At 41.5% G+C, this 12805-nt stretch overlaps 1 protein-coding gene and 2 long non-coding RNA genes across 6 annotated transcripts in view; 1 reads left to right on the top strand and 2 right to left on the bottom strand.

Moving 5' to 3' along the window:
- SAXO6 (stabilizer of axonemal microtubules 6) overlaps positions 1 to 7665 on the bottom strand; it is a 33424-nt gene extending 25759 nt beyond the window's left edge. For both annotated transcript variants that reach the window (XM_086712858.1, XM_086712859.1), the window contains exons 1-4: positions 7508 to 7665; positions 6352 to 6466; positions 2434 to 2801; positions 983 to 1117 (exon numbers count right to left, since the gene is read on the bottom strand). In XM_086712858.1, coding sequence (XP_086568984.1) covers positions 983 to 1117; positions 2434 to 2801; positions 6352 to 6466; positions 7508 to 7525 — 636 coding nt within the window. In that variant the 5' untranslated portion in view covers positions 7526 to 7665. The remainder of the gene's footprint in view (positions 1 to 982; positions 1118 to 2433; positions 2802 to 6351; positions 6467 to 7507) is intronic.
- Positions 7666 to 7879: 214 nt separating this feature from the next.
- Positions 7880 to 12805, top strand: part of LOC147579051 (uncharacterized) — a 173707-nt gene continuing 168781 nt past the window's right edge. The window contains exons 1-2 of the long non-coding RNA XR_015253497.1: positions 7880 to 8013; positions 11889 to 11941. This is a non-coding gene — a long non-coding RNA (uncharacterized LOC147579051). The remainder of the gene's footprint in view (positions 8014 to 11888; positions 11942 to 12805) is intronic.
- Positions 8384 to 12805, bottom strand: part of LOC147579052 (uncharacterized) — a 136891-nt gene continuing 132469 nt past the window's right edge. For 2 of the 3 annotated variants that reach the window (XR_015253495.1, XR_015253496.1), the window contains exons 2-4: positions 12409 to 12595; positions 12082 to 12291; positions 8398 to 8962 (exon numbers count right to left, since the gene is read on the bottom strand). This is a non-coding gene — a long non-coding RNA (uncharacterized LOC147579052). Of the gene's footprint in view, positions 8963 to 12081; positions 12292 to 12408; positions 12596 to 12805 lie in introns of all 3 variants that reach the window. The other variant, XR_015253494.1, reaches the window with a different exon arrangement.

Raw genomic sequence — 12805 nt, 5'->3', positions numbered from 1 at the left:
AGTTTTTTTAGAAACCTGAATAACAAGTAAGCCCAAAGCTGCCACAATTTTTAGGATCACTAGAATTATTACATTAGTGTAAGAGGACTGATATTATTGTCTTGTTGAATCTACCCTCTCAGTCCTGAGGGGTATATAAAGTTTACAAACGAATGTTGAGATACAGGAGAAAATGAGCCATAAGGGTGTATGAAGGGATGTGTATGTGTTCATAAAGAAAATGCAAAGATCTAGAAGAAGAAAAGTCTAGGCTGTCCTGGGCCTCTGAAGATATTCTAAATGCAAGTATTTCCTTACCCAGGCCCAGAAGGATGGTTAAGAATATAAATGAGAGTTAAGAGCCTAAAAACTGTCTAGAGGATGACAGTAGTAAAATATTGAGTGTTTATTAGTAATGGTGGTCGAGCACCAAAAAACGGTACAAGATACAAAGAAATCTAGGAGCACATTTAGGTACCATCATAGCTTTTGAAGTTTATAAATGTCATCAAAATGACAATTTCTATTACTGCTCACTTGGTACAAAAACAAGATTATGTATCTTGTATTATTTTTAACATATTTTGTATTTTCTTAAAATATTCAGGGTAGTTATGCCTTTCTTATCAGACAGAAAACATGCAACATATTAGTCAACAAAACACAGTATTTTAGAATAAAAGCAATTTAATATTTTTTTTAAACAAAATCTCGCAGCATGCAATAACTTACCAGTCCTCATGCTTCATTACCCTGTCTCATATTGAGCGTACGTGATGGATCTGGCAACAGTGACCATCAGTGGCCTAGGATAGTGTCATGTTACTACTATAGATCGAAGTAACAGAAGGATGTTAGAAAAACTCTTATTTTCACTTTTCTAGAACCTACCTCCAGGATCACTGAAGAAGTACCTAATTTCTTTTAGCCCTTATTTCTGTGTAAATCTGCATTACTAGATCAGAGGATGATACTTAAAAATATATTACATCCATTCAACTACCTGATTGGCTGTAAAAACTGGAGCAGCTTCTTTAGGGGTCTTCCAAACAAACTGCCTTTGATATTCAGAATTTCTCAAGATATCATGTGAAGGAACAACAGTCAGTCCTGCTTTCTTCCGAAGAACTCTATTCAACTGTTAGGGAAAGAAAAACCCCACCCACAGTCATTAAAAATTTCTGTTCAAACTTTTACTGCGGTAAAAACAAAAACCAAAAAGACATTATAACATATTTCGTATAACATGAAATCTACCCTCTTAACAAATTTTTAAGTATACAGTATTGTTAATTACATGCACACCGTTGTACAGCAAACTTTTTAATTGATGATCTCTCTTTTAAACTATTTAAAATTTCTTTCTGAATATTGTCAATGAATCATTGTGCATCCCAGAAAAAGATAGCACCTCTCAGTCTCTTCCTACCAATTTTTCACAATTAAATCTATGACTAAGAAACAGCAGCACCTTGCCTTATTCACACATTGCTTCTGCGACACCCCTTCCCTTGCCCACCACTTACACATCACCTTCCTCGATTCTACTGTACCCCCTGGTTTTCGCAACGAGCCACAGATTCTTCACCAACACTTCTGAATGCCTCTCCGTGGTTCCAGTCCACAGTGGACACGAAATGGGGAAGAGGTAGTGGACTGGAGAAAAATGTGGGAGGCGGCGAGATGTCTGCACAGGTCCCCAAAGCCTATGCTTATGTGCTTGCAGGGATGTTCCACAGGCCAGGTGTGACATAGGAGAGCAGAACTCCAAGATCTTTGAGATCCTGCCAGAACTGCCCTTCCTTTTGCACTCTGTCAATTGAGATGTTGTTTGTGTCCACAATAAGAAATTGAAAAGGGCCTAGGTAGAAGTCAGCTCACCACCCCTGCCAGAGGTAATGGCTTACTACTCCCCTTCTCTGTCTCAATTTGATCTCTCCCTTAGGACTCTGGTGCTGATATTTGATGAATAAAATCCAGAGGCAGGCTGCCCATCCAATGAAGAGATATCTTAGTATAACCAGTACAAACTGGCAACTATTAAGAATAGAACTCATAAGAGGCACCTGGGTGGCTCAGTCGGTTGGGTGTCCGACTTCAGCTCAGGTCATGATCTCACAGCTCATGGGTTTGAGCCCCACATCAGGCTCTGTGCTGACAGTTCAGAGCCTGGAGCCTGCTTCAGATTCTGTGTCTCCCTCTCTCTCTCTACCCTCCTCCGCTCATGCTCTGTCTCTCTCTGTCTCAAAAATAAACATTAAAAAGAAAATTAAAAAAAAAAAGAATAGAACTCATAATAACTAAAGTCAACAGCCTCTTAACTATTCTATAAGACATCAGATTAAAAAAATAAAACAATGGAAAATTTTTAAGCATAAAATGTAGTATTAGTGAAATGATGACATTTACAAAGAATTCTACGCTTTTGAAAAGAAATACTGTGAATATACCTACCCCATTATCTACATTTTCTGAAAGCAGCTTGGTAGAATGCTCCAGTTCCTCATTTTCATTAACCGGTATATGACCTTCTATTACATCCTCATTATTTTCCACAATATCTGAAGCCCCTTCAGCTCTGGAGTCTGTAGAGTGAGACCTGGTTCTTTTGGGAACCCTGGAGGCTTCTAGTGCAAGAACTCTTTCTTGGTTAACATCTTCTTTTTGTTCTGCTTCTTGTAATTCTGTTTCTGCGGCTTCAGGTTTTGGTGATACAATATCATTCTCTGAGATAGCTCCATTCCACTCAAGAGATTTTGAAATTTGTGGATCATGATAAGGGACTCTTCTTTTTGAAATAAAACTTGGCTCTTTTGTGATTCCTACAAAATATAGTATACAGAAATTGCCATAAAGCTCTGCCATAGCATAAAGTTACAAAGACAACTTTTAATAACACTTAAGAGAGGAGAAATGGAACTGAAAAATCCCAGGTGAGATACACACAATGTCCTTAAAGTTGCAAGATAAAAAAAAAAAAAAAATAGGTATAGTTCGTTCTTCAACATAAAATCTTTAATTTTGCTTTTAAAAAGTATTAACATTTTTTTGACATAAAAAAATTAAAAATTGGGGTCACAATGTTCGAGTTACCCCAACACAAGTCACTAGAATCGCAACGTGACAGGCCTGGCAAAGCCAGCAGGACATGTTGCCTCCGTTTCTAATTACTTTCCTGTGCTACTTAACAGAACAATGGGCCCTGGTACTGTCAAAATTTGGAACTTTTCACAAAGCTTCTCTTATGCACAGTAGACCAAGGTGAGAAGGGATGAGATGTCATTATGCTGGATCTTGGTTCTACATTTGCCTTGATTTCCTGAGAATTAAAGAGAATGAACCCTTTTAACAAGAGCTAAGATACTATTTCTCTATGTTTCTGTCTGGCAAGCAAATGTCCAAAAAACTTAACCTTCTACCCAAGTAAGAGGAGCTCTGTGGAATGACAGCCACTGAGACACTGTCCTAGTTTGGGGCCATTCTTTAAATAGAAAGAAGACTTAGCAGGGTGGGGAAGAAAGAGTAAGACTAGAGGGAAGGAGAGGAAAGGTGGACTGAAAATCTGGCATGAGTTCTTTAGCCTCTGTCAAGGATGATTTGGCCATGGAACCCAGGGTCCCCTCCCTTACAAGACTTCCTTAGATTAGTGGTCTTCAAACTGGGTGCATATGTGTCTGGAGGCATATGGAGACATTCTAGGGGATAAGCAGAAACAGGCCGCGTAAGGGAATCATTTTGCAGATCTTAACTCTGTATGCACTATTATCCCAATGTTGGTCTGCCTGAGAGTTGCACCTGCTGTCTGCAGTCTTCGTTCCCACCCCCGCCTTCCCACTTCACAAAAGGAAGACACACCTCTCAGCCAGCCCCAAGGAATAAAAAATTCTCGTAGGTGGGAAAGACAAAGGGACAATTCAAAAAAGTATAACTACCAAGAGAGAGTACCTGACAGCAAAGCAAAGAAGGCAGAGATGACAAATAACAAAAGAACAGTGCCTTATTTCACCCATCTTCACACTTTTCCCATCTAACTATCTTAGAATTAAAACTCGGGGGTAAGAGGGTTGTCATGCGAAATGAATATATGTTAACACATGTTAACACATTTATAGGGATTGAAAAATAAAGTTAGACTTTGTTCTCACAGCAAATAATTCTAATTTGCCTGATTAGTTTGCCAATGAGGACTAACTTTACCACTTATATGATGAACATTCACCGTAAAGTGAATCAGCTATATTGGCTGCTCCAAAGTTTTAACAGAACGTAAGTGAAACATATACATGATATTCCATATGCCAGAAATCACATCCTTTGATTTCACTTTGTTACAAACTGAATTTGTTACACTTATGATTAAAAAAATTAAATGTCAACTTAAAAATGTGAGGGCCACCTAGATGGCTCAGTTGGCTAAGCACCAACTTTGGCTCAGGTCATGAACTCACAGTTCACAAGTTCGAGCCCCACATAGGGCTCTCTGCTGTCAGCACAGAGCCCACTTTGGATCCTCTGTCCCACTCTCTCTCTGCCCCTCCCCGCTCGCACACATGCACTTGCTCATGCCCTCTCTCGCTCTCTCTCTCAAAAATAAATAAACATTAAAAAAAATGTGAAAGGATGCAAAGACTTTCTAAATACTTTTAAGGGATATGAAAGCAAAAATTTGAAGACCATTGCTCTAGACTTCTCTCTGTTTTAACACAGAGAGGCTTCTGGTAGAAGAGCAAAATGAAAGGGGAAGATTCTCAAGTGGTCTGCCATAATCTCTGAGCACCAGCAAAAATACACTAAGGGGAAAAAATACACTGTTAACAGAACACCCAGCCAGTCCTAGGTAAAATGGCTGTTATTCCTCCCACCTGCCTTTCTGAAGTTCTCACTCTGCCCCTCCCCCTAATCTAATTATTTCCCATTCACATATCTCCCCAGACCATTCCTGCTTTCATAATGTACCATACTCTAAAGTGGCTTTGCTCCCAGTCTTGTCTCAACATACCCACCCTCAAATGTAACTGATCTAAGCTACAATGTTATGGGCACAACAGTCTGGTTAACCAATTCCGCAGTATCATAACAGGCCATCAGTGGGATATATATACTTTAAGATTTATTTTGTATTAATCTAATAGAGTCTCAAATTTGTAGAATTTCGAGTCATTTGGAGGACTGAGCACCATCTTGCCCAAGAAGCAGAGACATCCAGTGTTTGAAGTCAGGCTCTGGGCAAAGGATCCTGATGCTTCAGAGGAACCGAGAGCCACTGACTCTAGCCCACTTTTCCCTTTTTTTCTCCAAATCTAATCCCAGAAACCCTCTCCTCATTTTACTAATTTCCTAGGCTTGGGAAAATTATGCTTATTTCTCATACGTCTTTTCTTTTCTTGGCTTCAAATATCTAATATTTGAGGGACATACATACCATGCATAAAGCATGCTCACATGTGAGGCCCCAAGCACTCATCTGTATATATGCACCTGCCCCTTAACAAGGAATATCTCATTTAATCCCTCCCAGCAATCCTGTGCAATGGGCTTCCTAAACCCCACCTGGTAAAAGAGGGCAAATTTTCCCAAGATCAAAGCTAATGGAGGTCCAAACTCACGTTCATTCATTCAAACACTGGTTTGCATAAGCACTGGAGGAGGTGTCATCTACTAGGCAGGAAGACAACCAGAGCCCTTGCTCTTCGAGATCTTCTATTCTAGTGCGGGCCAGTGAAACAGGCAGGTAGGATAAAGTCACTCTGTTTCTTTTCCTCTGCACTGTTCTCTGGGAAACCTTGGCCTAGGGCTGACTTCCCTGGGATACCAGGAGGAAACATGTGTGATGACAAAAATACAGCCTCTGAACTCATGGGCTTTCAACAAAACAGATTTGATTTCACATCATGGTTTTGCCATTACTAGCTATGAACTTTGGGCAAGCTACTTAATCTAAGTTTCCCTTCCTCAAGACCTTGGGAGAACACCTCCCCAGGCTTGACTGCTCTCAGCCATCCCATCTCAGCTCAAGTATGACTCCTCAGAAAGGCCTTTCTTGACCACTGAAGCTAAAGTGGCTTCCCTCCAACCCACCCCTCCCCACAAGTTATCTATATGCTAGCCTATAACAACTTGAAGTCCCCTAGTTTATTTATTGAGTTACTTGTTTACTTTTTTTGCCCACAATTAAGGGTCTTTGTCTGATTCAAGGCTATGTCCCTAGAAGCTGGGAATAGTCCTGGCCTATAGCAAGCCCTCAGTAAATAGCTGTTAAACAAATATGTCAACCAGACCAATGGAACAATGCTTCACAAATCTTCATCATTTTTGCAAACTTAACCCCAAGCTTTATTTAAGTTACAACGACTATTAGTTTGTTCAGCTTACCTAATTGATCCGATCTAAGTCCAGCCCATGGGTACCTTCTCCCCACCGAGGGATTATAGGACTCTGACAAATATGACTTTTTCCACAGAAAGTTTCTCTGGTATTCACTCAGCCCCTGAGATACAAAATAAAATTTAAGTACAACGCAATTAATGGACGTTGTTTTAAAAAAAAGACATCAGTAAAATAATTTCGGAACGATGAGTTCAACCATGAGTTGAAAGCCTGGAGATTGATAAACACAGAAGAGCTCCCTAATAACAACTAATATTTACCCAGCCCTGTGCTAAGCAGTTCACATGTCTTCTATCCTTTAATCCTCACAACCACTTGAGGCAGATGCTGGCAGGAATCCGACTCCCTGAGCAGCTACCTTTTTGCTGGTTGTCTGGTTCCAAAGCCTGAGCTCTTGTCTGATAACAGGTGACAATCTAAATCCCCATCGCTATAATTATCCTTACTGATTACGCCGGCAATGAGTACACAGTATCAGGTATTAGGCCTAGTACCTCTCGAAATGTTGTAAAGTCAACCAAAGACGAATTCCCGTCCCATTCTGGATACAAGCCCTTAAGATAAAAGAATAAAACAGGGTTTGTGGAAGGCTGTGGTCAACTGTTATGCTGATGGGTGCCTGACCCTGACACCTACCACCTACCTGAAACTTACGCACAACTATGAAAACTGTATATTTCTTACACCCTATCTTTACCTAGCCAGGGTCCCATTTCTCGATCCTTTAAAAGACATAGGCACTTTAAAGTTTTAAAGGGCAGGTAGGGGGCGGAGGGTAAAAGGCTGAGATGTGAGATGGGCTACAGGTGTCCCAATCTGAAGCCACCTTAGATCCCATTACAAAGCGCCCTCCTTCCATCACCACTCCCCTGTGCCCTCCAAAATCAATCTCTCTCAACACCACCAAACGCCTCCATACTGCAACTCGGAAATGTGTGTGAGCGGAGAGGGAGCTAGGTGGAGGAAGCAAGCATCCCTCAGGATCTTGGCAAGCAGGCTCGGGAGCTGACAGGCATTGCGGGGCCCAGGAGCGCCGCGCAGAAAGCCAGCGCGGCCCCCGCGCCTGCACCCGCCCCACCATGACTTCCCCCCCCCCCCCCCCCCCCACAGCAGACTTCGGATCTGGAGACCACGGCCTCACCTTGAAGCGCACCGGCATGTCGCTCGGCGCTAGAGCCCCCGCCACTCCGACAGTTAACGGGACAAAAAGCCCCGAGGGGGCGGGGCGACAACAGTCGGTTCCCTAGCAAAATCCTCAGCCTGGCGTCCCAGACTACGCGCCGGCGCACTCCGCGCTTCCCTCCTTGAGCCCCTACGCTCTGCCTTTCTCCGCCCATTCTGAGGTTTAAGAACCAATAGAGACCCCGAGAACTTCTTGCCGTCATTAAGATTCGACCAATCAGTGCCCGAATGGGGGACGCCCGCCTCCCGTGACAAATCCCGGCGACTAACAGAAATGGCGGGCGGAAGACTGGCCAATGAGGTTCCCGGAACCGGGTGGGTGGGGCCCCGCGGGAGCTTCGTCCTGGGGAGAGCTCAGCGGCTGCTGGTTTTGAGGGTCGTGTGCGGCTGTAGGTGTACCTGCCGGTGGGATTCGTATGTCACCGGCCTCGCTGGGCCGGGTTCGTGACGTCAGAAAACATGAAGGTGTGTTCTTAATTCCAAATCTGTGACGAAACCGAAATGTTTTCTTTTTCTGAAATGAGAATGTTCAGGTCTGTTCTCCTGAATATCAGGTCCTACAACTGACAGCCATGTTACATCACTTACTGTCGCATCAAAAGGGATAGGCTAAAAAGAAGTATTGCTTAGGCAGGCCAAAAAAAAAAAAAAAAAAAATATTTACTCTTGAAAGATAAACTGCTTACTTTCAGTGATGTTTTTGCCTCCCACTACCCCGCCCCCGCAAAAAAAAAAAGTATAGTTCTTAATATTAGAAAACATTAATGATGCTTGTGAGTCTCAGCTTCTAAAGCTTCAGCGTTGTCTCTCCTCTCATTCATTTAAAAAAATAAAATTGCATCTAATTTCAATAGACTTGCCATCATCATCAGTAAGTATTTTTTGAGATTCTCCCATTGACAGAACACTGTGCTGGGAAAGAAATAAATTGTCCGGACAGTTCTCTAACATACTTGCAGAGAATGAACATATATTTATTCAATAATGTATAATGTATCATTGTGCTAAATTTTCAAATGGCAGGTATGATGATAAGGGCTACAGGAGTTGGAGGAGGGAGTTGTCCTTAAGGGTAGAGATGATTAAAAGAAGCCTCAGGAAGAAATATTCGGACTCACCCTTGGAGATTAGAAGGACTGAAATAAAGAGGAAAACGGGACGATCACAGGGCAGATGTCTGAATGGAATACTGCCCAGCTTCTTCCAGGAACAGTGAAAATAGTGCCTTTACTTTTGTCATTTGTTGACTAAAGAAAAGTATACCCTCTTTTAAACTTTCAAATATTAATAACAATCCTTGATGCTCTAAGCATTTTCTGCAAAGACTTGTCTTCCTGAATCCTAATTGATGTCTCTGTTCTTCTTCATCATCACTGAGATACTTAAAAATTCATTTGAAAGAGCCACCTGATACCTGAAACAAAGAGAATATTAAATTAGCCCCTATGTGGCCATGCATCCAGGGGGCCCTTGATAAATGTTAATTGGTGATGACAGCATCTCTGTCGTGTAAATTGAGAATGGCACCAACAAGACACAGCGGAACATAAACTGAAGGAGGTCCTCTTCAGGAAAACAGTCCAGATTGCACAGAGTAGGAAAAACACAGCTCTGGTTGTATATACAGCTTTGTTAGGACAGAAGGCTGAGGCGAAGTCAGTAAAAGCAGGCATGTAGAATGTAGCCTGTCTGCTAAACAAGGACCATGGTAACTGCAGTAGGGCTCTGCTGAGAAGGGAATAAAGGACAAGAGCGGCAGATGGGAAAAATAACGGAGTCACAACCGGGGTTGGCTGAGAGGTGCTAAAGGGACTCAAGGAAGAAGAGTACTTTGCTTTGTTATTCTTAAATGAAAGCCTCCTCAAGTTTATGAGGCAAAGACGTAGACATGCAAAAAGGGACAACCTTAGTATATGAGCCTATAGCCTGTGTTTTACCAGCTTTTACACTACTACTGCAAGAAACAGACCCAGCACCTACAAAGTTCCACCCAAGTGTTTGGGGGAGTCCCGGGAGGTGTCTCACATGTGCTTACAGCTACCACATACAGTACGCAGGGCAACACTGCCTCTCATTTCAGTAGCCACACATCTGCATGTGTCACTCTTGCTGCTGGCCACCACAGCCACAAGTGCTGAGTACTGAGCCTCCACTGGGCACAGCATGAAGCGTCCTCCGACTGCCCAGTCCTGCTGGTGATCTGTGACAAGGCACCTCCCTCTCCTTTTTGTGTTACCCTCTATTAAGTGAGTATCAAAGTGTCATGGAGGGTTTTTCCATTTGTATTTCAGCCTTCCCTCTCTCCAAAGGGAATTCCATGGAGCCTGGGCCAGAAAGTAATCCTCAAGTGATAGGTTTCATTCTGTGTCATTCTATGACATTCTATTCTAGATGAGCTTCTCCCTTCCACAGCCAAGCCTCTCTTCCTAGGACGAGAGTGTCATACCTGGCTCCCTCTTCCCTTTGTTGATGTCTCTGTTTCTCATGCAAATAGATTTCTCTTAATTATCTGTGAGAGATTAAATTGGTACCACCTCTAATGAAGGACAATTTTGCAGTCCTTTGACCCAGCAATTCTACTTTTATAACTTTATCTTATAAATATACTTGCCCATATGTGAAAATTATCTATTGAAGGTTGTTTACTGTATTGGAAACAACTTAAATGTCCATCTGCAGGGGACTAGTTAGATGTATTGTGTTTCCTCCAGGGCCCAGAGCAAGAACAGGCTATGCAGCAGGCCCAGATGACAGTGCAGGCCGCTCTGCTCCCTAGGGCTTCCACCCCAGCAGGTCCAGGTGGGTCAGACCCGCTTCTGGTGTCAAGTGTTATATCCATCAGGGTCTGGCTGGGAAAACTGAAACTATCAGAGGCATTTCCAAAAAGAAAGCTTAACATAAACTATTGGTTAATGAGTTACTAGAGAACTTTGAAAAGCTAAAAGGAGAAACAGGATAGTAATTCCAGAAAGCAGCTCACACCCCTGAGGTTGGAAAAGCAAAGGGAAATGTTGATGTTACTGAAACACAGAGGTTTGCCCTAGAGGCCTCAGGGAGTTGGCGAGACCTCTGCCCAGCTGGTACTGGTGCCTCTTAGGGAACAAAGTGAGGCTGCCCCTGGGAATGACAGAAAGGGAGGGAAGGAAGGAAGGAAGGAAGAGAGAGTGAATGAAAGAAAGAAAGAAAAGAAAAGAAAAAAAAGAAAAGAAAAGAAAGAAAAAGTTGGAGACTGAACCAACTACTACCATGGAGAAAACAGTCATCATTAAGGTGCTGCTGAGAGCAAAAAGCGAGTGAAAGCAGGCATTCTGGTCTCTAGTGTCCTCTCTTAGCAGACCTAGAGGGAGTTAGTCAGCAGGATCCAAAGGATCTGCACAGCCCGAAAGGTAAGATTGAAAGTGAAAGACGGTAACTTAGTAACTTCTACCTATCCAACCCTTTAAAAGAAAGAAGCATTTTTTTTTAATGAGCTAACATGGAAGGAGTTCAAAAAAAAGGCAAGTTACAGGTGTGTATAGTATACCATCAGTTGGCATAAGAGAAAGACAAAAGAAGAAAAATGATGTTATCATTCACAGACACTTTTTCCCTCATTCATAAGTCCAACTCTATTAGTAGCAGCTATGAAGATGAAGAACATTTCATACAGCTTATAAATATATGGAGACTTTAAGGTATTGATAGCTACTACAACTATTCTCTTCGCGTGAAATAACGCCTTTGACTCTTTCTAGATTTACTTTGATTTACATATATTGCAATAGGTCTGTTTTCTCTTTTAGAGACAAAAATATATCAAAATCCTTTAAAAACAACTTTTATTTGCACTTTAAATATAAATATACTACCCATTAAATTAAAAACAAGAAGTCAGTCACTCCACAAACCTAACAATCTCCTATCATTTTCAAAGCAGCAATTGAAACATTGGAGAATTTGTATTTGTATTCAAATTTGTATTTGTGTTGAATCTATATGTGCCTCTAACCATATTTTTATTTTACAAACAAAAATATACTGCATATAAGCAAAATACTATCAAAGGGTTGAAGAAAGAAGATACAAAGAAGAGTAAGATACAGCCTGTTTCAAATCTGATTACAGTTGAATGAAGGAACAGACATACACACAAAGAACACAGGAAATGATAGAAGGATTCAAGAAAGGAGCTAAATGTGAGCACTCTGGTATTCTGAAGATGCTTTTAAATCTAGTGCCAGAAAGTTTGATCCAAGACTGCAGACTAAAGAGCAGACAGGATAACAGAGCTGCTTTTAAGTTCCATCCTGGGAAACACCTGATCGAGAGAACCTTTCACTTTCTCTTTTGTTCTGCCCTAGGTAGCTGAATCCAGGCCAGAACTAACATTTGCTCAAGATTGGGTCTCAAAAAGGTAAGTTACTTGCTCTCTGTTATCTTATTTTCCCTGGCTGCTTTAGAAATCAGAGTAAAGCTGTTTTAGAAACCACCCTACAATCAACACAGTGATGCATCAGCCTTATGTTTGCATATATGTGATTTTTTCTGAAATACCTTGCAAGGTAACTGAAATTCCAGTTTCCAGGCTTAGTAATGCTCTTGAGCTCTGTAACTTCCTCTTGGGTCATATACGTGGGCTTTCCTTGGTAAATCTTGATCTCAGCCTCTGCCAAAAAGCAATCAGTCAGACAGCCGCTTTCTTTGGCATTTTTCCATAAGTTTTAACTGCTTTTTCCTCACGTGAATGAATTTCTGATTACACGACTGAAAAGAAAAATGACAAAATTAAATCAATGGATTCTGTTTCAGAAGCAAAATTGCTGATACTTCACATTAGTTTCAGTAAGAATCAAATAAACAGGGTGTGTGATTAAGACTTACCGATGAGCCAAGTGCAATTTATCCTCCAGACTTTTCGCCGTGGGATGCCTTTGTTGACAAAGAAGTGTCTGGCTTTTGAATCAATGGGGCACCTTTTGGAGGGACTCCAGGTTCTCTTGACAACATGAACTTTTTTCCTTTTTTTTTTTGGTGAGCCTGAGGGACTTCTAGCCATACAAGGCCATGACTGAATAAAGAAAGTAATTCTTAGTAAGGCATAAGTCACTGCAAGCCTCCATACCATAATAACATGTTGTGCCTCCACTGAACAAGACACAGAGAACAAAATTTGAAGGCACATAATTCTTTTCATTTTAACGCCTTCACTGTTGATGATTTTGTTATCAAAAAATTGCCTTCCCTTTTCGTCAGTGATTATTGTCCTAAGTCACCATCG

Source organism: Puma concolor, chromosome B4 (genome assembly GCF_028749965.1).
Source record: "Puma concolor isolate L17-30 chromosome B4, mPumCon1.1.hap2, whole genome shotgun sequence".
Classification (NCBI taxonomy): Eukaryota; Metazoa; Chordata; class Mammalia; order Carnivora; family Felidae; genus Puma; species Puma concolor.
Note: the sequence above shows the minus strand (reverse complement) of the source record. Positions and strands in the feature narration are given on the sequence as shown.